At 39.5% G+C, this 23,214-nt stretch overlaps 1 protein-coding gene across 1 annotated transcript in view; it reads left to right on the forward strand.

Moving 5' to 3' along the window:
• The window catches only part of Stx17 (syntaxin 17), a 51,660-nt gene that overhangs the window by 16,165 nt on the left and 12,281 nt on the right, over window positions 1–23,214 (forward strand). The window contains exon 4 of the mRNA XM_038347187.2: window positions 16,196–16,421. Within this exon, the coding sequence (XP_038203115.1) occupies window positions 16,196–16,421 (226 nt within the window). The remainder of the gene's footprint in view (window positions 1–16,195; window positions 16,422–23,214) is intronic.

Consider the following 23,214-nt stretch of genomic DNA (forward strand, 5'->3'; position numbering starts at 1 on the left):
TTGAATATTTGAAGATATTTTGTTGTGGGACCTGAGGAGATGGCTCAGTAGGTAAAGTGACCACTTGGCAAGTATGAAACCCTGAGTTCAGATCCCCAGCACATGTAAAATGTAAAAATGTGTAAAAAGTCAGTCAGGTGTGGCATGATCCTTGGAACCTGCGTCTAGCACTTTAGACACTCAGTGAGCTTGGTACCCTATCTCAAAAAATAAGGTAGAGAGGGATAGAGGAAGACACCCAACAGATGCTGACCTCCACTCCACACAAAGGGGCACACATACTCAACATGTACAAATGTGTGCACACACTGTTTATTGTAACTCCCAGGCTGCACCTGGCCTGACAGCTAGCTGTTTGTTTGTTTGTTGACTATTTTTACATTTCAAATGCAGAGCTGAATAGTTGCTACAGAGACTATATCGCCGCAGAGTCTAAGTTGTGCACTACCTGGCCCTACAAAAAGGGTTGGTAGTCTCTGTTTCACTGAATGTGGGAACTCAGATTGCATGGGGCAGTGGTTAAAAACGAGCCTGGGAACCTTGGTTCAGTTCCCAGAACCCATATAAAAAGCTAGACACCATAGTACATGTCCATGGTTCCAGCATTCCTACAGCAAAATGGAAAGCAAAGACAGGCAAGTCCTCTAGAAGATTTTAGGCTCACTAGTCGGAATAACTCAGCATATCAGTGAACAAGAGAGACCTTGTAAAACAGTGAAAGGCAAAACCAGCACCAGAGTTCCTACCGCACACTCAAGCACACTTAACACACATCAGACAAACACATAGGTACGAATGGAGATATATATACATACATACATACATATTTAAATTAGTATAGCTGCAATATAGTGAAAATTGAGATTGTATGGAGTGAATGCAAGATGTCCCTAGAAAAGATTCCAGAAGTGCAAGGAATAGACAGTAGCTTCAAATAAGATGAAGAAAAGCACATTGGTTTGAGATTGAGATGGAAATACAACTTGTCTCTATGTTATACTAGATGGTAACTAGATTACAGGCCCAAGGAAGAGGTGGCACTCGACTCTTCCCAGATCCCACATACCATCAAGATTTAGTGTAGGTCCAGTGGTCCTGAGCATGTTAATGTTTTTCTTTTCTTTTCTTTTTTTTTTGGTTTTTCAAGACAGGGTTTCTCTGCAGCTTTAGAGCCTGTCCTGGAGCTAGCTCTTGTAGACCAGGCTGGTCTCGAACTCACAGAGATCCGCCTGCCTCTGCCTCCCAAGTGCTGGGATTAAAGGCGTGCGCCACCACCGCCCGGCTGAGCATGTTAATGTTAATGAGATTATTACGACTAGTGTTTCTTACCGTCTTGACTGTTTAATGTTTTACTAACAATCATATGATTTGTTTGAGATATTGACTGTATCAGAGAATTTGTGTACTGATTTTTAAAATCATGTTGACATTATTGGCCTCCATCTGGTATAAGAGATTTAAGTGTGCCGTTGAAGTAATGAGATCAAACTTGTTAGATTCTGGTGTTTGCTTACTGTATTCATCTCTGCTCTGGACTTAGTGTATAAGCTTGTTCATGGCTAGTTTGTGATTTAAAAAAGCTTTTTTTTTTTTTTTTTTAGAAACAAGTTATAGGTTTTCCAGGTTTATCTGAATTAGGCTTCTGTAAAACCTACCTTCTCAATTTGACTTGTCTTTTAAGACAAAGGACTTCTCATATGATCTAATTTTTAAACCTTTTTTTTATGTTTTATGCTTTTGGTATCATGTACAAGTAACTTTCTCCATACTCATAAAAAAGATTTTGTTTCAAACTACTTCATTAATTTTGTTTTCGAGACAAAATGTTATGTAGCTCAGGATGGTCATAAACCAACTATAGAATTGGGAATGGCCCCAAACTCTTAACCATCCTAGTCTGTCTCCTGAGCCCTAGTAATAATGGGTACACACCACTGTACAGGGTGCTAATTAATTTGTTCTTAGATACCTTATAGCGTGTGTGTGTGTGTGTGTGTGTGTGTGTGTGTGTTGACTTTTTTTTTTAATTTTTGGTTAATGTACAAATATAGTTAGTTTTCAAAATAGATAGATTTTTATAGCCAATTACTTTTAAAGTCTTATTATTTCTAATGATTTTTTTGTAATGCCTTTGGATTTTCTTTCCTGGTTCAACTTTTTGAGACTCATTTTTCTTCTCTTATAGTATAACCATATTTTCAGATTCCTATTTTATTTTGATTACTTGAATTTTTTTAAAATCTGACTTACCACTTGAAGAAAGAGTTGCTTAAAAATAAGCTTGTTCAGCCTGGTGGTGGTGGCAGCATACACCTTTACTCCCAGCACTTGAGGTAGCAGAGGCAGGTGGATCTCTGAGTTCGAGGCCAACCTGATCTACAGAGCAAGTTTCAGGATAGTCAGAGCCTCACAGAGAAACCTGACTTGAAAAAGTCAAGAGTCTGAGGGCAGGGGTGAGGGGGGACTCACGCCTTTAATCCTAGAACTCAGGACGTAGAGGCAAGTGGATCTCTTGAGTTCGAGGCCAGCCTGGTCTACAGAGCGAGTTCCAAAACAGACTCCAAAGCTACAGAGAAGCCGGGCGGTGGTGGTGCACGCCTTTAATCCCAGCACTCGGGAGGCAGAGGCAGACAGATCTCTGTGAGTTCGAGGCCAGCCTGGTCTACAAGAGGTAGTTCCAGGACAGGCTCCAAAGCCACAGAGAAACTCTGTCTCGAAAAACAAAAACAAAACAAAACAAAAAAAAAAGCTACAGAGAAACCCTATCTTGAAAAAAATAAAAACAAAACAAAAAAGGAAGAAGCCAAAAAAGCTTGTTTAAATATATCTTTTTTAAATTGCAACTTAATGCCAGAGAGATGGCTCAGTGAGCAAAAGCATTTGCTACCAAGCCTGATGATCTTAGTGATACTGTACCCTTCATGGCTGAAGGAGAGAACCAGCTGCCAGAAGTGGTTGTTCTCTGACTGCATATGTGCATATGCATGTGTACTCATACACACACACACACTTAAATTATAAAAATAATTTAAACACTATATAAAACACTACAACTCCTGTAAAAATAATTCTTTTATTTAATTTTTTTCATACAGTATATTTTGACCATATTGCTTCCCTTTCCTCAACTCTTTCCCACCTCTCTACCAACTAGACTTTATATTTTCTCTCTCAAAAAATTCCAGTAAGAGAAAAACCAAGAAAATGAAACTAAATAAAAGACACACACAAAAAAACATGGAGTCAATTTTGTGTTAGCCAACAACTTCTAGGCATGGGGCCTGCCCTGGACTATGGTTGATACACCCAGTGATGCTTTCTTGTAGGAAACTGATTTTCCCTTTGCCAGCAGGTATCAATTGCAAATAGCTTCTTGGTTAAGGGTGGGACTTTATGTCTACTTCCCTTCTGTTTTTCTATTTTTCTGAATGTAAAATGTCATTATACTGTATTCAAATTATACATTTCTAATAGATTATATCATGTTTGACATTGTTTGCTTTAAGAAAGTTACATACAATTTCTGAACATAAGTTTTCTCAGCCATCAAATTAGCATAATGGTCCCTAACTGGGGATGATTGTAAGAGTGTCAGTCATATGTGCCAAGATCCTACACAGCCTATGTAATAGCAGCAGATATTCAGTAAGTTAGTTTTAGATGGATTATGTAATCACATTACTTTTATCCAGTTTTCTGACCTGTCATATAAAAGCGTAAAACGAATATTTTGGATGTGGATGTGTGTGCAGGGCAGAGGTCATTGTCTGGTGTCTTTCTCAGTCACCTTATTTTTTGAGACAAGTCTCTCACTGAACCTGGAGCCTGCCTAGACTCTCTGGCCAGCGAGCTACAGAGATCGTCGTGTCTCTGCCTCCCCAGTGCTGGCTTCCTGGCACATGCTCTGTGTCTGACTTTTTCATGTGTCTGCTGGGGATCTGAACTCTGCATAACAAGCACATTGCCAACTGAGCCTTCTCCCCAGTCCTAAACTAAATATTTTGAAAAACTGTTTCTTCTCTCTCCTCTATATCTTAACACACAGTGGGAACACTGATTGATAGCAGAGGTTATAAAAAGTATCCCTCAGTTTCTGCCTTGGGGGATCCCAGCTGGGTGACAATACAAGCTATCAGTTCAGTATCTGTGTAGAGGTTTAGAGCTTCAGGAAGAGTAAATGAAAGTCAGTATATGAGTAGCTGTGAAATGTGTTATAAAAATTAGCTATCTGGATTCTGGATAGTAGGGTTTTTTTGTTTTTTGGTTTTTCTTAGATAAAATAAACCAGAAGAACAGAGACATTTAGTGCTTGTCTAAAAAATATTTTTTTTTTTTTTTTTGGTTTTTCGAGACAGGGTTTCTCTGTGGCTTTGGAGCCTGTCCTGGAACTAGCTCTTGTAGACCAGGCTGGTCTCGAACTCACAGAGATCCGTCTGCCTCTGCCTCCCGAGTGCTGGGATTAAAGGCGTGCACCACCACCGCCCGGCCTAAAAAATATTTTTAAAGGAACTTGAGAGACTTGCTGTTTGAAGCAGTGAGTGACAGTGCAGGGGAGTCCAGGCCACGGCCCTTTGCATATCAGCTGTTTACACTAAGATTCATAGCAATAGCAAAATTACAGTTATAAAGTAGCATTGAAAATAATTTTATGGTTGGGGTAACCATAACATGAGGAACTGTATTAAGAGGCTACAGCTTTAGGAAGATTGAGAACCAACTCCCATGTTTAGTCATATTTTCGTTATAATCTCTTACTGTTAACTCAACTTGATAGGCACTAAAGTATGGTCCTTAACACATAATAGTAGATGTTCATTAAATACTTGAATAAATGAATTAAGTCCTTGTTCCCCTTTGACATTTTAGTCTCCTGCCTGCTCCCTCCACCCCCCTGCTAGAAATTGAACCTAGAGTGCCATGCAAGCTAGGCAAGTGCTCGTCTACTGATCTCTGCCCCAGCTGTGATTTTCAATCTTTTAATACTTGGTTTTTAGTATGTATGTGTATGTATATGTATATATATGTATATATATATATATATGGCCATATATAAAATTTCTGGTACTGGTTAATACTAAAACTTGTGCAATGTCATACTACTATCAATAACCTTTATGAGGTAAACAGTGCAAATAGAGAATAGTCCAGATTTATTTTAATTAAATAGTTATGACTCTGGAGCCCTTAGCAGTAAATTATACTATGTCTAGAGTGTGTTTGGTGTGGTATTTAAATGTTTACCACTGGACTTGTGCTCGTGTTTGTAAAGAAATCTGATTAATTATTATGATACCAAATGTTTTCTGCTGTACACAATTTGCTCTCAAAATTGCATGTTATAAAAACACATTAGGAATCCTAAATCAATATTTAATGAAGGCAAATATATGCATAGCCACTCATCTTTTAATCATCAAATACATAATTAGCCATTTTTTCAGAATTCTCAATTAACTTAGAATAATTGCTTTTTACAATTATCATCCATATAGAGAAGTATATGTTTGACTGTAACTCAAACTTTAGACAGGAATTTGGAGATATTTCTGAATAAAGTGGGAGAAGAGAGCTAGTTATTAAATTTAGTTATTAATCTGAACAGGTGGGGATATGTTTTTTTAAAGTTTGGGCATAGTTTATAGTTTATATTTGTATATTGCAAATCTTGTTAAATACTGAGAAAAGAATCAAGAGATTTTATTTTTATTTTACATTTTATTCTTTTTTTCTGGTTCTGGAGACTGAACCCAGGACCTTACTATACATTCCAGGCAAGTACTCTGCTACAAAGCTGTATCCCCAGCGCAAAGTGTTTATCTTTAACAACATGTAACTGTCCATATTTGTGCAGTGTGATTTTTTTCAGTGAATTTATTTTTATAAGTATGGTGTTTTGTCTGCATGTATGTCTGTGTACCATATGCATTCTGTAGCCATAGAGGCCTGAAAAGAGCATTGGATCCCTGGGACTGAAGTTGTGAGTAGCCATGTGGATGCTGGGAACTGAACCCGGGTCCTCTGCAAGAGCATCCAGTGCTCTTATTCCCTGAGCCATTTCTTCAGCCCCGAGTAGGATGTTTTAAGTGGGTGTGTTGATGTGGTGATGCAGCTAGGCAGTTATGTCACCTGAAACTTTGGTCATTTTGCTGTGGTGACAGCATTCACAATCCTCTAGCTATTTGAACACATACGAGAAAGTGCTGGACAGGAGCACCAGAACATGCTAGAACTGTAGTTTTGTGCCTGTTGAACAACCTCTCTACCCTTTCCTCATCCTCTCCCCCAGCTTCTGGTAACCATTATTCTACACTCGGCTTCTATGAGAGCAGCCGTTTTAGATTCTGATGTCAATGAGATCATTTAGCATTGCTCCTCCTGTGCCTGGCATAGTGTCCTCCAGACTCATCTACACTGCAAACCAAACACTTTTGTTATGGCGGGGGGGTGTATAGTTTCCAGTTGTCTGTATATCTGCCACCAGGTTTTCATTACCTACTCACCATTGACTAGCCCTTAAGTTGACTTTATAAGTTGGCTTTGCAGACAGTGCTGTGGATAGCATAGAAGGACAGAAACCACCTTGACAAACTGATTTTACGTTCTTTGCATATACACCTTCAAGTGGAATGCTAGATCGCAGGGTAATCATTTTTGTGTGGGAACCTCTGTGCCATTTTTCATAATTGCTGTACTAATTTAGATTTCCACACCAAATATCCAAGAGTTCCCCTTTCTCTACATTATTTTTAAAATAGTTTTTCAAGTAAATAAATACCTAATATAACTAATAGTTACACTTGGCATGAAGAAAAGTAAAGCTAGGGATCAAAAATCTAGTAATGAACTCTTATATAAGCAGTAGTTGTAGAAGGTTCTGGATAACATTTCAGGAAAGCCCTGAAGAAACGGGAGGCATAAAATGAGGAACAGGGTTCTCTAAGCATGGGGACAGTCCCGGGGAGGCTGTGGTGGGAGGATGTTTGGCATGCCCACTGCTGATGACTAGTGAGGGAGTGTGGGAGACGAAGTCAGACTCCAGCCGGGTCAGGCCATGAGAGGACCTGCAGGAAGCAGCAACATGGAGTGGGGATGAAAGCTCCGGAAGGTTTTGGGCATTTAGTGACCTAAGACAACCTGAAGACATCTCTTTCCCATTAAAATAACGGTAGTCTTGAAGGGGCAAGGATAGGAACAAGCAGATGAGGAAGGTGGCTAGTGTGATCATCAGGGTACTACTCGTTAGACACATTTTTGTGTGTGTCTGCTGGGAAGAGATGAGCAGATGTGTACTCATCCCATACAGGGAATCAACAATAGATCAGAGAAACAGTTCCACCAAAGTCTAGCTTAGAGGACCAGTGGCTTACTAAGGGTTACTTAGAGAAGTGTGGATGAGTTGAAGGCAGCTGCATCCCTGAAAATCCACTGTAACTGGGGTGACAACTCACAAAAGCTGCTTCCCTGGAGCTCTCTGACTTTCAGGCAGCTTGGCCAGTGAGAGAGTCCCTTCTACCCAGCAATATAACTTTGCAGGAGAGGCCTATGGCTCTCCTGAGTTTTTTTTTTTTTAATTTATTTATTTATTATGTATATAGTATTCTCAGTACTCTTCCTGCAGGCCAGAAGAGGGCACCAGATCTACAGATGGTTGTGATGGTTGTGAGCCACCATATGGTTGCTGGGAATTGAACTCAGGACCTTTGGAAGAGCAGGCAATGCTCTTAACCACTGAGCCATCTCTCCAGCCCCCGGCTCTCCTGAGTTTTAAGAACTTCCTCACACTTGTGAGTTGTTCACTTTCTGAGCTTTTAAGTTCTATTACCTTCCTGTTAACAAGTCCCTTTCTAAGAAAGAATATTTTAATTTGCTGTACAACATTAGTGAAGGTACACACCATACTCTTACCCCACCCCACCCCACATGACTGATAGGCTACATTTTTACCTGCTGTCATTGTAACTAGAGGATTCCTACCCCAAGTCTAATAGAATAGGAAACTGCTGGATAGCAACTCTAATAGTAAGCACATTTAAAAAAAAATACATGTGCATATTTTAAACACAGAAACATTTAAAATTGTAAGATAACCATAATAAATACCATGAATTTACCGCTTATTTATGTCAGATCCTCATAGTTGTCACAGTTCCATTTCTCTTTCAAGGAAGCTGCCAGTTCTAGGAAAGCCCATTCCCATTCCCCAACTTCATCTGAATGAAATCTTTGCCTAACTTAAGTATGACTGTATATAAGTAATTTATTGCTACATATTTCCCCTCCTCTTCCTCTGATGGAGGACTCTCATTGGTTAATAAAGAAACTGCCTTGGCTTTGTGATAGGGCAGGATTTAGATAGGTGGAGTAGACAGAACAGAATGCTGGGAAGAAGGGAAGTTAGTCAAACACCATGCCTCTCCTCTCTGAGACAGTTGCCATGAAGCCAGCCTCCAGGTCAGACATGCTGAATCTTTCCCGGTAAGCCACCACCTTGTGGTGCTACACACATTACTAAATATGGGTTAAAGCAAGATGTGAGAATTAGCTAATAAGAGGCTGAAACTAATGGGCCAGGCAGTGTTTAAATGAATACAGTTTGTGTGTTGTTATTTCGGGTGTAAAGCTAGCCATGCGGGAGCCGGGCGGGACGAAAAGCAGACCTGCCCGCAGTTCTCACTACATTCCTCAAATAATTTTCTTGTGTTATTAACTGTCATACCATAGGGTATATGTATTTAAAGTATCTAATCTTTAAGACATGTTTGACCTGTGTCTCTGTGGTAAAGGTATTCCATAATCACTGTCATGCAGATTTTATCACCTGGATCACTTCTTACTACACTTCTGTAGCCCTGCACCCTCTTGGCTTCTCCCTGCCATGTCCTTCTGCTCAGACCTTCCCCGACCCTCACACCACTACCTGGCTTTCTGCTGCTGTGCCCTAAGTAGGAGATTCTTAGAATTTTATATAGTCTATACAGAATATGAAAAACATAATCATACAACATAAAATCCAGTTTCTTTAACTCTGTGAATATTCCAAGATTTGTCCCTCTTGTTCTATGCATCCATATTTAATTTCTTTTTATTAATGAATAGCATTGCATTATGTGAATATAGCATAGTTTATCTGTTTAACTGTTAGTGGACATTTGGATTGTTTGTGTTTTGTGGAATCTTCCTCAGCCCATCTTTGTGCCTCTATAAGGTGTCCTCCCATTGCCTTTGCTACTCTCCTTTTGTCGCAGCTTTGGGGACTTTCACTGGACCTGGTGCATTTTCTTCTCTGTCACGTTCTTTCAGTTTGTTGAGTGCCTTTGAACTCTCAGTTTACTGATGCATTGATTTTGAGAATTTTCTGCCTTTATTTTCTTCTTAGTATGCTCTTCTGTCCTCTTTCCTCCCTCCTCCAAGAACTCCAGATGTGTGGCCTTTGCTTTACTGTCACCGCACAGCTGTTAAAAAGGTGCTTCCTTTTCTGTTTTCATTTTGAGTGACACTCAATGCTCTGCCTTTGTTTACTGTCTCTGGTGGTAGTGTGTCATCTGTCATTAGTCCCTTTAATATATTGTCATCTCACACACATTGAAATTTTTATCCCTAGAGAATTTTGACTTGGATTTCTTTAATTATCTTCCTTATTGGTACTTAATTTTTCAAACTTATGTAATGTGGTTATAATAACTTAATATGCCTTTCTACTGCTTTAGGATCTGTATCCTAAATCAGGTCTATTCTGGATCTGTGATTACTCTCCTCATTATGGTTCCTGTTCTCCTGTTTCTATATCTGTCTGATGATGTTTGATCTAGTTAATGGTTGTATGTTTTTATGTTCCTATAATATTTCTTGAGTTTTGTTCTGGCTTGTCATTAGATCACTAGTTACTTAGAACCAATGTGGTGTTTTGGGAACTCCTTAGCCAATAGCCTTTTAGATGCCGCCCCATGTTGGGCACCAAATTGTAGCCATACTAAAGAGTTCTACAATAGCCTGGAATTGGGAGTATAACAAAGATGGTGAAAAGAGTTCCTCAATAGCCCGGAATGAAGTATAATAAAGGTCTGTTTATTTGGGGATAAACTCATAGTAAAGGTAGTGATCCACAGTCCTCTGTGTGCACTGGGAACCAGAAACAGAAAAAAAGGGTTGCACATGATTTTCATCTGCACTTATAGTACCTGAGACCATGCCCAAAGTAGGCTGGTATCTAAAAGGCAATTGTCTGAAGGACTTCCCACAACAATATGGTAAGCTAGGTCATACTTTAATGATTTGTTGACTGAAGGCTATTTGCTTCAGTGCTCAGTCTGCTCAGTTATTCCATCTTTCCAGACTGCCTTCTGAGTGCCCCTCAGGGTCTTAAGGATGAAAGGTTTTCAGTGTTGCTGGTGGAGAAGATAAGCATTGCCTCCTGCCTTGTGGGAGTGCTGTGCACTATTTCTTTTAATTTCTTCAGATGAGTCTTTCTCCAGCCTTGTATGGATTCCCCACTTCGAGGTTCTAGTTCATTTCTCACCGAGCACTGCTGTAACAGTAGCTCCTGGGCATCTCCAGGGGTACAGTGTTTCTTTTATCCCCAGTGCTCCAATCTCAGGACTCTGCTGTCTTTGGAAAACAGGATAAGCCAACCAGTCACTGGGGTTTTGAAACTACAAGTAGAGTAGGCTTAATACCGTTCTTCTCTGGAGTAAGGAATATTAGCATTAAGGAAGATTTTTGTGGCCAATTTTTACAAGGGAGTGAAGGTGCTGGAAACTGTGTAAGTCACTGGAGAACCAGCATGGCCTTTATAGAAATGTCCTCAGCCCCTCTTCTCCACAGACATGGAACTTGTTGGGAGCAGACTGGTCAGGAGATTTCAGAGCTCATTTGGGAGGATACTGCCTGTAGGAAGTCTGCCCAGTTTCTGTAAGCTACACAGATGCAAAAAAGTAAAACCAGTCAAGGACTTGGTAAATGTGAAGTTTGCCTTTCATGATCTTACTAGGAGGCAGGGGAACACTGGCTCTACTTTTTTATTTCCAAAAGGGGTGTTTGGGTAGGGGGAGAGGCAATAGAAAAGGGTGATAATGAGGCAAACAGACAACAGTTCAGAGGGAAGGAATCAACAGGGAGAGCAAGGGAGGAAGCAAATGGCAGGTAAGAAGCAGCTTCCTAATTGGTGTGGATAGAAAGGAAGTTACTCTAGGTTATTGTGAGTTCAGAGAAATTTAACTTGATTTTTTTTGCTTTAAAATATTTATGAGATTAATCTAGACTCTTATCTTTGACCTCTGTCCTACTTGGCATAGGGTAGGATGGGGCGAATGACATCTAAGGCATCATGCTGTCTCCCTCTGGGAAGGACAGATGCTGCTACTTCACTTGGCCCCGTGCTTTCGCCCAGTATGTAAGCTAGTTTGGCCCAGTGCTGTTAAATATGGAAACGATGAGATGTCCAAAATGCAGACCAAGAGGGCTTTGTGTTTGGTACGTCCTGCTTCCCTACGACTGTTTTTCAGAGAAAACACCAAGCCACTCCTTTGTGAAGCCTGTCCACATCTCTGTAGTAACACAGATTTCCTTTGGGCATGTTTCTTGCCCCCTTGCAATTTTGAAAATTTCCTCAATACAGAACCAAAAGCAAAACAGGAGCTAAGTGGTTCTGCTCTCTACATCATCTGTTAGCATTACACCATCTGCCCCAAAGCAGTGGGCCCGAGACTTCTCTCTTGTTCTTGCTGTACATGTATTTTTATATCCTCTTATTGTTCTTAACTTTTCCACCAGCCCCCGCTCATTCTGGGCTCTTACTTGCATGATTCTCCTTGTTTCACACCACTCTTGGGTTCACTTGACTTTCCTCCCTCCCTGCCCTCTTCTGGTAAGTGTCTCAAGATTCTGAATTTCCCACCCTGAACTGCAATTATAGCTGATTCCTTAGATGTCACTTTCTTTTCTTATGTGGGGTTTATTTACCCTTATAGTGTCTTAAGTTCACTTTTTAGAAGGTGAAACCCTTTCTCTCTTTCTTTTAAAATCTTATCACAATAATTTATGCTTGTGGTATTATACAGATTTTTTTCTTTGAAGCTGATAAAATGAACTTTCCCTGGGACTCACAAACTGCAGTATTCCTTTTGTGGACTATCAGTCACTCCATGCTGATGTCTGCCTTCTCACAGGGCTTCTCCCTACAGCATGGGTTTATGTTGGTAGGTCAGAATTCAACCCCAATAAGTAGTCTCTTTCATTACTTCTTCTACCCAATGAAAGAAAAAAGATTCATGGGCTAATAATTCACATACCTCCACAGGTTAGATTTCCACTGCATCATGTTTTCAACCATCTATCTATCTATCTATATATAGATAAAACCATATCTATAACCAACCTCACTTAGATAAATATAAATTTCTTTTCTAAAAACATTAAAGTCTGAAACATAGTAAATGTACTATAGAATACTTAAACCATAAATATACTCCTGAATAATTACACTTAGTACATTTGGTACACTTATGTACCAAAATGGAGAGCTGCGAGCACTCTAGAAGGCCCTGTGGCCTCATCTCAGTTACCACCACCTTTCACCAGAGGCATCACCCACCCTGACTTTCATGGCAAATACTTCCCATCTTCTCTGTTTAAATTTGTCACCAAACGACTCCTTCAGACAGCAGTTTGATTCAGCCTGTTTCAGAACATTATAGACTGAATTAAGCAGAGTGTGTCTTTGGGACGGGCTTGCACTTTGCTGTTGTTGCCTGTTACAGTATCTTCTAATCCATCTTTTGAAGAGGGCCTGTTCACTCACTATGTGAAACTGCATGAGTTTGCTGGGAGTAGCTTCTTTTTCTTGTTGACTGCTGGTGTCAAGTCTTTGACTCTTTCCCATGAGGAATTTGTATAATTTCTTATAAATATTTAGTAAAACTGACGAACCAGTGGCACAGTTTCTGCTGGTTTTGGTTTTGTTGTTTAAAAACAATTTGGTTGATTGTTTTAACATGGGGAAGGAACAGGCAGGAGAATTTTAAAAATATATACATTTAATTTATTTAGTAGTAGCTAGGTGCCTACAATCTCTAGAAGGTAGAAGGAGGTAGAAACAGGAGAATCAAGGAGCTCAAGGTCAGCCTCAGCTCCATAGCAAAATTGAGGCAATCCTGGACTAGTTGAGACCCTATCCCAAAAAACAAGAAAAACAAAATTAATTTTTATGTGACCATTTAGTCTTTGATTTTTATCAGTTTGATAAATTATAGTTTTGTAGAAATTTCTCCATTTTATCTAACTTTTCTAACTTATTGACATAAATTTATTCATAATTCCTTTTGTTTTTGTTTTCAAGACAAGGTCTCTCTGTGTGTAGCCCTGACTCCCAGAACTCTCTCTGTAGATCAGACTGGCCTTGAATTTAGAGATCCATCTGCTCTGCCTCTGCCTTCTGAGTGCTGGGATTAAAGGTGTGCACCACCACGTCTGGCTTATTCATAATTTCTTATTATCGTTTTAATTCTCTTAGATTTGTAGTAATGCCCCCTTTTGGTAATTTGTGTCTGTTTTTAAAACAACTTTTGTGAAGCTTATGGGTTTTAACTCTTCCCAAAAGCAGTTCTGTTTTGTTAATCTGTGTATCCATTTCTTTGTCTAAGTTTACTCACATCTGTGTCCTTCTCTCCTTTTTACATTTGCCTTTGCTTTTGTTTTTCTTGTGGGTTCTTGAGATGGATATTTAGCTTGCTAATTTGTATCCATTCTTTTTTGTTTTTCAAATAAAAGAAAAGCCCAGAGAAAGCTGTATATGTCAACTGCATGGAGGGGAGGCTTAGAATAGAGAAGAGGATGGTTGCTCATGGGTAAGGGAACCCGAATTGTTAGGAAATTTAATCAAGCATCTGAAAGGAAAAGACAGAAGAGAAGAAGAAGGAAAGGGAACTGTCTTAGTCATTGTTCTGTTGCTGTGAAGAAACTCAATGACCAAGGCAACTTTTATAAGAGAAAGAATTTAATTGGGTGTTAGTCTACCGTCATGATGTGGGGAACATGGCGAACGCAGGCAGACATGGTTCTGGAAAGGCTGATTTGCAGGAGCAAGAGAGAGAGAAGAAGAAAAAGAGAGCCACTGGGCCTTAAAGCCCACTCCCAAGTGACACACCTTCTCCAGCTGGGCCACCCCTAATTCTTCTCAAGTAGGGCCACCCCTGGATGACTAAATATCCACATATATGAGCCTATGGGGACAGTTCTTATTCAGACACTACAGGTCCTACCCATCTGAATATCTTAGCAGCCCCGAGTGATAGCCTAGCCCTAATATATGTCTATCTTTGGAGAAGTATACTCCTAACTCTTTTACAGAGCACTACAACTTTTAATATGTATTACTTTTCTTTGCATTCAGGCCATAGGATTTTAATTTCCATTGTGACTTCTTTCTTTACCTGCAGACTATTTTGAAATATCTTTCTTACTTCTATACACACAATAGATATATTTTCATTAATGATTTCAAATTTAACTTAATTATGCTCAGAGTACATGCAGTCAATGTTTTTGAAATTTGTGAAAGTTGCTTTAACATTGGTTTTTTTGTTTGTTTGTTTTGTTTTTCGAGACAGGGTTTCTCTGTAGCTTTGGAGCCTGTCCTGGAACTAGCTCTTGTAGACCAGGCTGGTCTCGAACTCACAGAGATCCGCCTGCCTCTGCCTCCCGAGTGCTGGGATTAAAGGCGTGCGCCACCACCACCCGGCCAACATTTTTTTTTTTATGTTTATATTTTTAGTATATGGGTTAATGTTCTAAGCAACTTACATCATGCTGTGTTAACTTTCTTGTTCAAACACTTTATACCTAATATACCCTTGCCATTTGTTTTATTAATTACTGTGGTTTTTAAGACCTTTCTTTATGACTGTGAATTGAATTAAAATCTTTCGGCTGGGGAGATGGCTCAGTGGATAAAGCATTTTCCACCTAAGCATAAGGACCAAAGACAGGCAGGCAGGGTGGCCACCTGTCACCACAGCACTCGGGCGGCAGAGACGGGATGCCTAGAACAAGCCGTCTGGCTAGACTAGCTGGAATAGTGTACTCCAGGTTCAGTCAGAGACCCTGCCTCAGAAAATGGAGAAGAACTACAAAAAAAGACACTTGCTATCAAATTTGTGCCCTCCACATGCATGTGTTTCGTTACCACATGCACCCACACACATCCAAACTGACACATACACATATAGAAAGGAAACAATTTGTAGTTCTGTCAGCTTTTGTATGATATGTATTCCATCTGTGTTGTTATATATTTCTGAAGAGAATCTTATTATAAAGTGGTTCTCTATTTCTGGTAATGTGTTAGTTTTAAAGTCTGTTTATCTGACAGTAATGTTGCTGTAGTCATTCTTGGGAAAGGAATGCTAGGGTTTATGTGACTTTTTTTTACTCTTTTAGTTTGAACCATTTTGTTTTTATGTTTAAATGTATCTCTTTTATTTGTTTATCCAATCTTAAAATAATGTTTATTTTATAAAATATTTAATTTATATTTGATATTATTGATTATATCATTTGTTCTTTATGTGCTTTTTAAATATTTTATTTTTATTTTATGTGTAGAGTGTATGTCTATACACCACATGCATGCTGCGCACATGGAACCCAGTAGAAGTCACCAGGTCCTCTGGAACTGGAGTTGAGAGGGTTATTATTTGCCATGTGGGTGCTGGGAATTGAACCTGGGTCCTCTAGAAGCAGCTACTGCTCTTAACTTCTGAGCCATCTTTTTAGCCTCTATTAAATGCTTTTATCTTTTGATTTGTTGGTTCTTTTTCATTTTATCTTTACTCATTTTGAAATTGTTTACTTTTATCAGAAATTATATTTGTGACCTAACCATACAGATTATGTGGGTCCTTAGAATATTTTAGTTCTGTATGTGTCCCACAGTGCTAATTGTACAGCATTTTTTAGTGTAGTAGTCACATGTAATAAAGGAAAAATGACTATATACATTCAAAGTTTGAGGGCATGGACTCTAAATATGTTGGATTTGGCCAGCCAAGAGAGATGAGGGAAATTGGAAAATTGTATGCCTCTGTGGTAGACAATATGTACTAATTTGCATTCAAAACCACTGTAGCAAATTATTCTGAGAAGAAATAGGTCTTACCTTGAGAGATGGTGATGGTAATGTTTCTTTTTTTTTCATTCATAGCAACTCCGCTCCAATATCCGAGAAATGGAAAAGCTTTGCTTGAAAGTTCACAAGGATGACCTGGTTCTTCTGAAGAGGATGATCGATCCTGTTAAGGAAGCAGCAGCAGCAGCCACAGCAGAGTTTCTCCAGATCCACTTGGAGTCTGTTGAAGAACTCAAGAAACAATTTAATGAGGAAGAAGCTTTATTACAGCCTTCTCTGACCAGATCCACGACTGTTGGTGGTAACAAGTCTTACTCTTGATCCTAGCGGTGCCGTTAGCTAATGCCCCTCTCCTCGGGTAGAAGGAACACAGAAAGGCCTTGCACGTCCCTAAACAGACCAGATATGTGTACCCTGGAAATTTTGTAAGATAAAATTGTGTGGATTGGAACTTTAAGGACCTGCTTGCCCATGTGTTGAAGTAGAAAGCTAAAGTTACTACTAAAAATAATGTTGTCCTTGTGTGTGATGTGCACCTCTCTCCTCTCCAGTGTGGGACAGGCTGGTTGTTGATTTGGTTGTTTTTACTCTTTGCTCTTTGAGGGGCCTACCACCCTGCTCCCAAATAAATACACAGAGACTTAGTCTTACTTATAAATGTCCAACCTTAGTTTGGCTTGTTTCTAGCCAGCTTTTCTTAACTTAAATTATCCATCTACATTTTGCCTCTGGACTTTTACCTCTCACTATTTCTGTATTTCTCTCTTTCCTTCCTATTCTGTGACTGGCTGGTAGCTGGCCTCTCGCATCCTCCTCTCCTCCTCCTCTTACGCCTTGCTCTTCTACTTATTCTCTCTGCCTGGCAGCCCCCCCCATCCTTTATCCTACCTTGCTATTGGCTGTTCAGATCTTTATTAGACCAATCAGGTATTTTTAGGCAGGCAAAGTAACACAGCTTTACAGAGTTAAACAAATGCACATAAAAGAATGCAACCATCTTTACATCACTAAACAAATGTTCCACAGCATAAACAAATGTAACACATCTTTAACTGTATTCTCCAACATGTTTGGGAGCTGTTCTTACTAGCTGTTCTGGCATCACACACGGGTAGGTCTCTCTCCACTATCCACTCTCTGAATTTAACTAACAAGTGAAAAATCTGTGGTGGGATCCTGATGTCAGCTTTGTGAACTGATATTCTAGGAAACAGCCTTATGAAAACAGTGTTATTATCATTTCTAAGGATGTATTTGATAATCTTTGGTGACACTATGCTAGTATCTTTTATGCAGAAAAAAATTGACTTAATATGTCATAATACTTTAAAGCAATTGTTTTTTGTTTAGTTGGGTGGTTTGGATTTAAATCTTATAAGTAGTGAGTAGAATAACCAGTGAGGTTTCTGTAATTGAGTTATCTCCTAGAAAGCTTAAAAAATTTTTTATTCACCAAAAATTAAACTTGTAAAGTATGTTGGCTTTATTTTGCAACTTTTGACCTTATTTCATTTTCTGTTATAATGGTTTATCATTTATTTTTAATTTATTCCATTTCCTTCCATTTTATATCTCTTAAGAGACTTTTAATCCTTATGAAAAATAAAAACTACAAATCAATTAGAAATTAAGTGGAAACTTAGGGATTCTGGACCTGGGCAGAATTCCTTTTTTTTTTGTTTTGTTTTGTTTTTCGAGACAGGGTTTCCCTGTAGTTTCTAGAGCCTGTCCTGGAACTAGCTCTTGTAGACCAGGCTGGCCTCGAACTCAGAGATCTGCCTGCCTTTGCCTTTGAGTGCTAGGATTAAAGGCGTGCGCCACCACCGACCGGCTAGAATTCCTTTTTTAAATCTTGTATTATTTCCACTTCTTCTTTTTTTTTTTTTTTGGTTTTTCGAGACAGGGTTTCTCTGTAGCTTTTTTAGAGCCTGTCCTGGAACTAGCTCTTGTAGACCAGGCTGGCCTCAAACTCACAGAGATCCACCTGCCTCTGCCTCCCGAGTGCTGGGATTAAAGGTGTGCGCCACCACCGCCCGGCTCTATTTCCACTTCTTATCTCTAAATTTATATTATTTAAAATGTGTATTTATTCTTTGCTAATGATTCAGTACTTTGCAAGGGAATGCCAAAACATTTAGGTTGCCTGGCGTTTCTGTAGCCTTTGTACCTTACACGGTGCTTTACACGTATTGAACTGTTCATAGATGTATTATAAATAAAAACAAATAAGCAAATATATAGTAGGGACAGTTTGTCATTTGAGATATGCTGCAATAGAGCTGGCACAGTGCTACATACGTGTAATCTCAGCACTTGGGAAATTGGACTAGGGTGAGCTATTGAGAGTTCAAGGCCATCCTGGGTACATAAGCAAGCCTTTTCCTATAAAACTAAACCAACCAGCCAAACAAACAAACAAAAAAGTGCTTCAGTCACTTTTCTGCATATCCAGTGCCAAAATGTTAGTGCTTATCTCTTAAAAGACATTCGGGGGCCGTGCTTCTTGGTAGTTTGCCGTTACTGTTTGCACAGTTCTATGATTACCACCACCGTATGGTGCAGAGGAAGACTGCTCCTGCCACAGTACGAACTGATGCTTTTTGTGCACAGGTAGAGACTTGGCTTTCTCCTTCCATGAGTTAACTGACTACCTTCTATAATCGACATTTTGATAATGATGGCAGTAATAACAGCGGAGATAATAGGGTTTTCTGGAAAGAGTAGTTGGTGTTGGTCTCCTACTCTTTAGCTTCAAGCCCATCACTAGTGTTTTTATCTGAAGCAAAATACTTGAATTCATTCAGTATTTTTTGCATAATAGTAATATAATAATTGCTTTAATTTGCATTTTATTGTTGCATTGTATGCATTTATCCAAGCTGAACTATTTGTGGGCAGCATAGTTGAGCATATATCACTGGGTAATTACCTGGTTACCCACTCCATGCCAATTACTCTTCAGTATAAACAGTTTCATACTCTTCAGTATGAAACCTGAGACTTGGCAGAATCTGAGGAAGCATGTGTATTAAAGAAATAAAAAATTAGGATGGAAACAGAGGAGAAGTGGGAAGAAGCAGCATGTGAAATTAATTTTCAACTATATCAATTCTCAAGCCTCTCAATTCATGGAATATCAGATAATCTAAACTTCTAATGATTGCCACTGGAGAACGCAGTGCTGATATGATTAGGTCACTCATTCTGTTTGTCAAACCACATGCCTAAGTCATAGCTAACACAGAGTAGAGTTCAGATTCTGACTGCTCGTTCTTTCACCTCAAGCCCCACTGTCCATGGAAAGTGGGGTCTGACCAGCGCCCGCAGTGACAGAGTAAGCCTGCACTCGGCTGCCTTATCTACAGAAGTACCACTGACAAAGGAGAGTAATGAGAAGAACACAAGGAGCAAACTTCCACAGGCCTCTGAGGTTGAGTAGGATGGGGTATGCTGTGGTAGCCTGCTAGCTACGGACTGTCTGTCACTCCTCATGTTGTTGTCTTGTGCATTCTAGTTTCTTCTTACCTTTGCTATGCATACCCGTTATAGTAGTGACAGCCTCTGCAGAGAAACGTGCGCTGTTTGCATGGAAGTTAAATGACTTAAAATTCTTTATTCTTTATAAATCTGAGTCTAAATATTTCGGTTGGAAACAGATTCAGGAGCAATCTTGCCACATTTCTATGGGTGAGATCAAAAATACAAAACTAGCTTTCATTTACAGGTAGAAACAATGAGAAGAGGGCATCTTAAGTTCTCTAGAAAACGAAGGGGGTGTAGGGGAAGCTGTGAGTGCTGTTTCTGCAGATTGGGGGAGTTCCAGAAGCCAGCCTCTGCCAGTCCTGTTTGACATGAGAATCTCCCTGAGTCTTATTGTGTGGTGACTTTCATTTCCTTCTCGTGGCTCCCCATCAAGAGGAATGATGAGCCCATCCATCTGATTTGCATTCAGAGTGGAGGTCCATGCCATCTGTGGTGAAGCAGTGCCTCTCTGCAGTTCCTGTCTGTCTTCCCCATTCCTGCATCCAGGACATCCCCTTCAGCAGCACAGCAGGAAGGGAATTTTCATCCATTTTCAGCAAATACTCACAGAAGAAAATATCTCAGTTGTAAAGCTGCTGGTAACTTCAGACCAGCATCTAGAATTTGAAGCAATACTAGATTTTTACCTCTGGCGTATGTGTGCACAGAATGGTTCTACAGAACACAGAGCTGTTTTGTTGGATAGTACGCAGAAGATCCATCTCCCGTTGATTTTAATCTAAAAATCCTCTTCTGCATCAAGCTGTGACTTAGAAGTCATTTTATTTTGATAGATAGGTTTATGTTCAGTGATGATCAGTAAATGAATTTCATTTTTAAGGTGTCAGAACTTGCAAAGTTTAAGGAATGCCTTTGAATTTATTTAGTTTTGTAGAAAAACACTACTAATGTCATGAAGGTTAGTGGAGATTTCTGATGTATTGGACTGTACTTCCTGGTAGAGAGTCTTTGCAGGTCATCAAGTACAGAGGAAAAGAGAGGGCAGGACATTGTTAGGTAGCTTATTTATTATCACTTCATTACTTTATCACTTTATTATTAACTCCAGAGGGAGTTAATGGTCTTAAGGTTTATTTGAATGAATAGCCAGTAATAAGGCTTTACATCGAATTGTAGTGTTAGAAACACACATATACTTAGACACACCACACACACTCACACACTGCACATACCCCTTTATGAGTTTGTAAGAGTTCATAGTCAAAGGATGAGCACTAAGGGACAAGTTGAAGCAGTGAATTGCAGAGGTTGTAGGAATTAAAAGAGTTCTTTCTTGACAGTCATGCCTTGAGCTGATTTGTGATGTTCAGGGTTGTAAATTACCAGCAAGGTTTTCCGTGGAAAAGAAAGGACGTCTTTGTTGTAACTAAGACACATACGTAGTTTGGTTTCAAGTGAGATGGGAATGACCTAATCATTTCCTTTTTGTAGTGACAGAAATCTTTTATATTTGTCAAAATGTCAGATAATTCCCATCCCTATTTTTTTTAGATAAAGCACTTATGTATGATAATCTTTTCTTGTTTTATAGACCCTGCCTGTTTCACTCGAATCTTCTCTGATAGTTTATGGCTTAAGATCTTTAAAGTGTGTTCAGTTACAGAGTTCTGCCACTGTTCTGTCTGATACTGATTAAGAGGTTACCCAGAGTATGAAATGAAAAAGAGGCCATAGGTTGATTCGTTTATCTTGACTGAAGGGAAAATTTAAAAATTTTAGCATTTGAAAAAAAATCATTGAAAGCTTTCAAGATTGGCTCTTTACTATAATGTTATGAAATGTACTCTGTGCCTAATGATTTTGTTCTTTAAGATAAAAACATAGACAATACAGATGGCACTAATTAGGCTTAATATTAAAAAAAAAAAAAAAGAGGACAGGAAAATGGGAAGGGTGAGTATTGGAGGTTCCAGGCAGAGAAGAAGGGGGCCTTATTGGGCATGATCAAGATGTATTGTTGACAAAAAATAAAAACATTATTTTAAAAAGCATATTAAAAAAAAACAGTCTATATGGGCAATCTGACACTCATAAATCGAGAGGGGGAGGGAGGGGGAAGAAGGAAGGGAGGGAGGGAGGGAGGTGAAAAGAGAGAGAGAGAGAGAGAGAGAGAGAGAGAGAGAGAGAGAGAGAGAGAGAGAGAGAAATCACGTTTAGAATTGAAAAATAACCACTGTGAATTCTTATGTCTGCCTTGCCATCTTTTGTTCAGCAGATTATGCCTGTCTTGATCAGTTCAAACAAGCTTTTATCTTAAGAATAAAGTGTTCATTAACTTTGAAGATAAAACTAATCACATGGTTTTATAAAGTATCATTCGTTTTTAGGCTTGGCTGAAAAAAAAAGGAATGGAAAAGAAATGGGAATTAATGTAGTTTCTTGATGACTGGCTCAGTCAGATCAGAAGTCATCATGCCATTTCCTAATAGGCTTTATAGACAGCCTTCAGCAGTCTGTTGTCTGCCGCAGTCTTTACCTGCTCTTACAATGTCTTTCACACTGTACCCTGTCTTGCCCTTCATGCTTTAACAATGTCAGCTGCCGATGGTATCTTAGCTGTATTCTTTCTTGAGGTCTTTGCTCATGCTGGCTTCTCCATCTAGTATTCATATTCCTCTTCTTTGCCTAGTAATGCCACCTTTTCCAGAAAGTCTAAACTACCTGCCACATCAGGCTAGATTAAAATTCCCTCCAAATTCTGTCTCTGTTATCTCCAACGCAGTCTCCTCCTTTTTAATGACCACCTCTTTGTGTGTCTAATTCTTCTAGAATGTATGCTCTTTGAGGGTAGTACTCTGTATTACTCAGTTTTTTCATTCTTGATACTAACGACAACACATAATGTTAAAGCTGGGCCAGTGAGATGGCTTAGTAGTTAAAGGTGCTTGTCACCAAGACCTGAGTTTGACCCCTGGGACCCACATAGGAGAGAACTTTTCCCCAGTCTGTCAAGTTGTCCTTTGACCTCCACATGTGTGTGCACACAATAGATAAAATGCAATTTAAAAACGATGTTACTGTAGTTGTTCTGGGTTTAGAGTGGAGTAAGGACAGCTCTGGTGTCCTCTGCTCCTCCACTGCCACTGCCCTGAACTAGAGACCATCACTTGCACTGGCTGTATTGTAAAGCCCCGGCAACTTTGTCCTTAATGTATTCTTTACACTCTGGCTCAGGTCTGATTTGGCAGCTTCCAGCTTCGCAGCCATCTCCAGTTCTAATAGTTTGGTAGTGATTACGTGAGAAGAAAGAGCTCTTGTAAAGCTTCCTGATGCCCCCAAGTAGTCTCACTTTAGGCTGTCAGCCTCGAGCTTTGCTTTGTCCTTCGTTCCAGTCTGTGCCTCAGCTACCCTGAACGTCTTCCAGTGTCAGGCCTGTGCACGATTGTTCTCCTTGAGTTAGACACTTGGGGCATCTTCCTGCACTCTCACCCCCTCTCCATCTGTCTTATTTTCTCTCATCCTGAGGCCTCGGAGCCCCTGATGACTACTCTCTCTCCACAAGCCAGGATTAAAGGCCAGGCTTATACTTACGTACCTCATACTCACCTGTG

The sequence above is a fragment of the Arvicola amphibius genome, chromosome 11, assembly GCF_903992535.2.
Source record: "Arvicola amphibius chromosome 11, mArvAmp1.2, whole genome shotgun sequence".
Lineage (NCBI taxonomy): Eukaryota > Metazoa > Chordata > Mammalia > Rodentia > Cricetidae > Arvicola > Arvicola amphibius.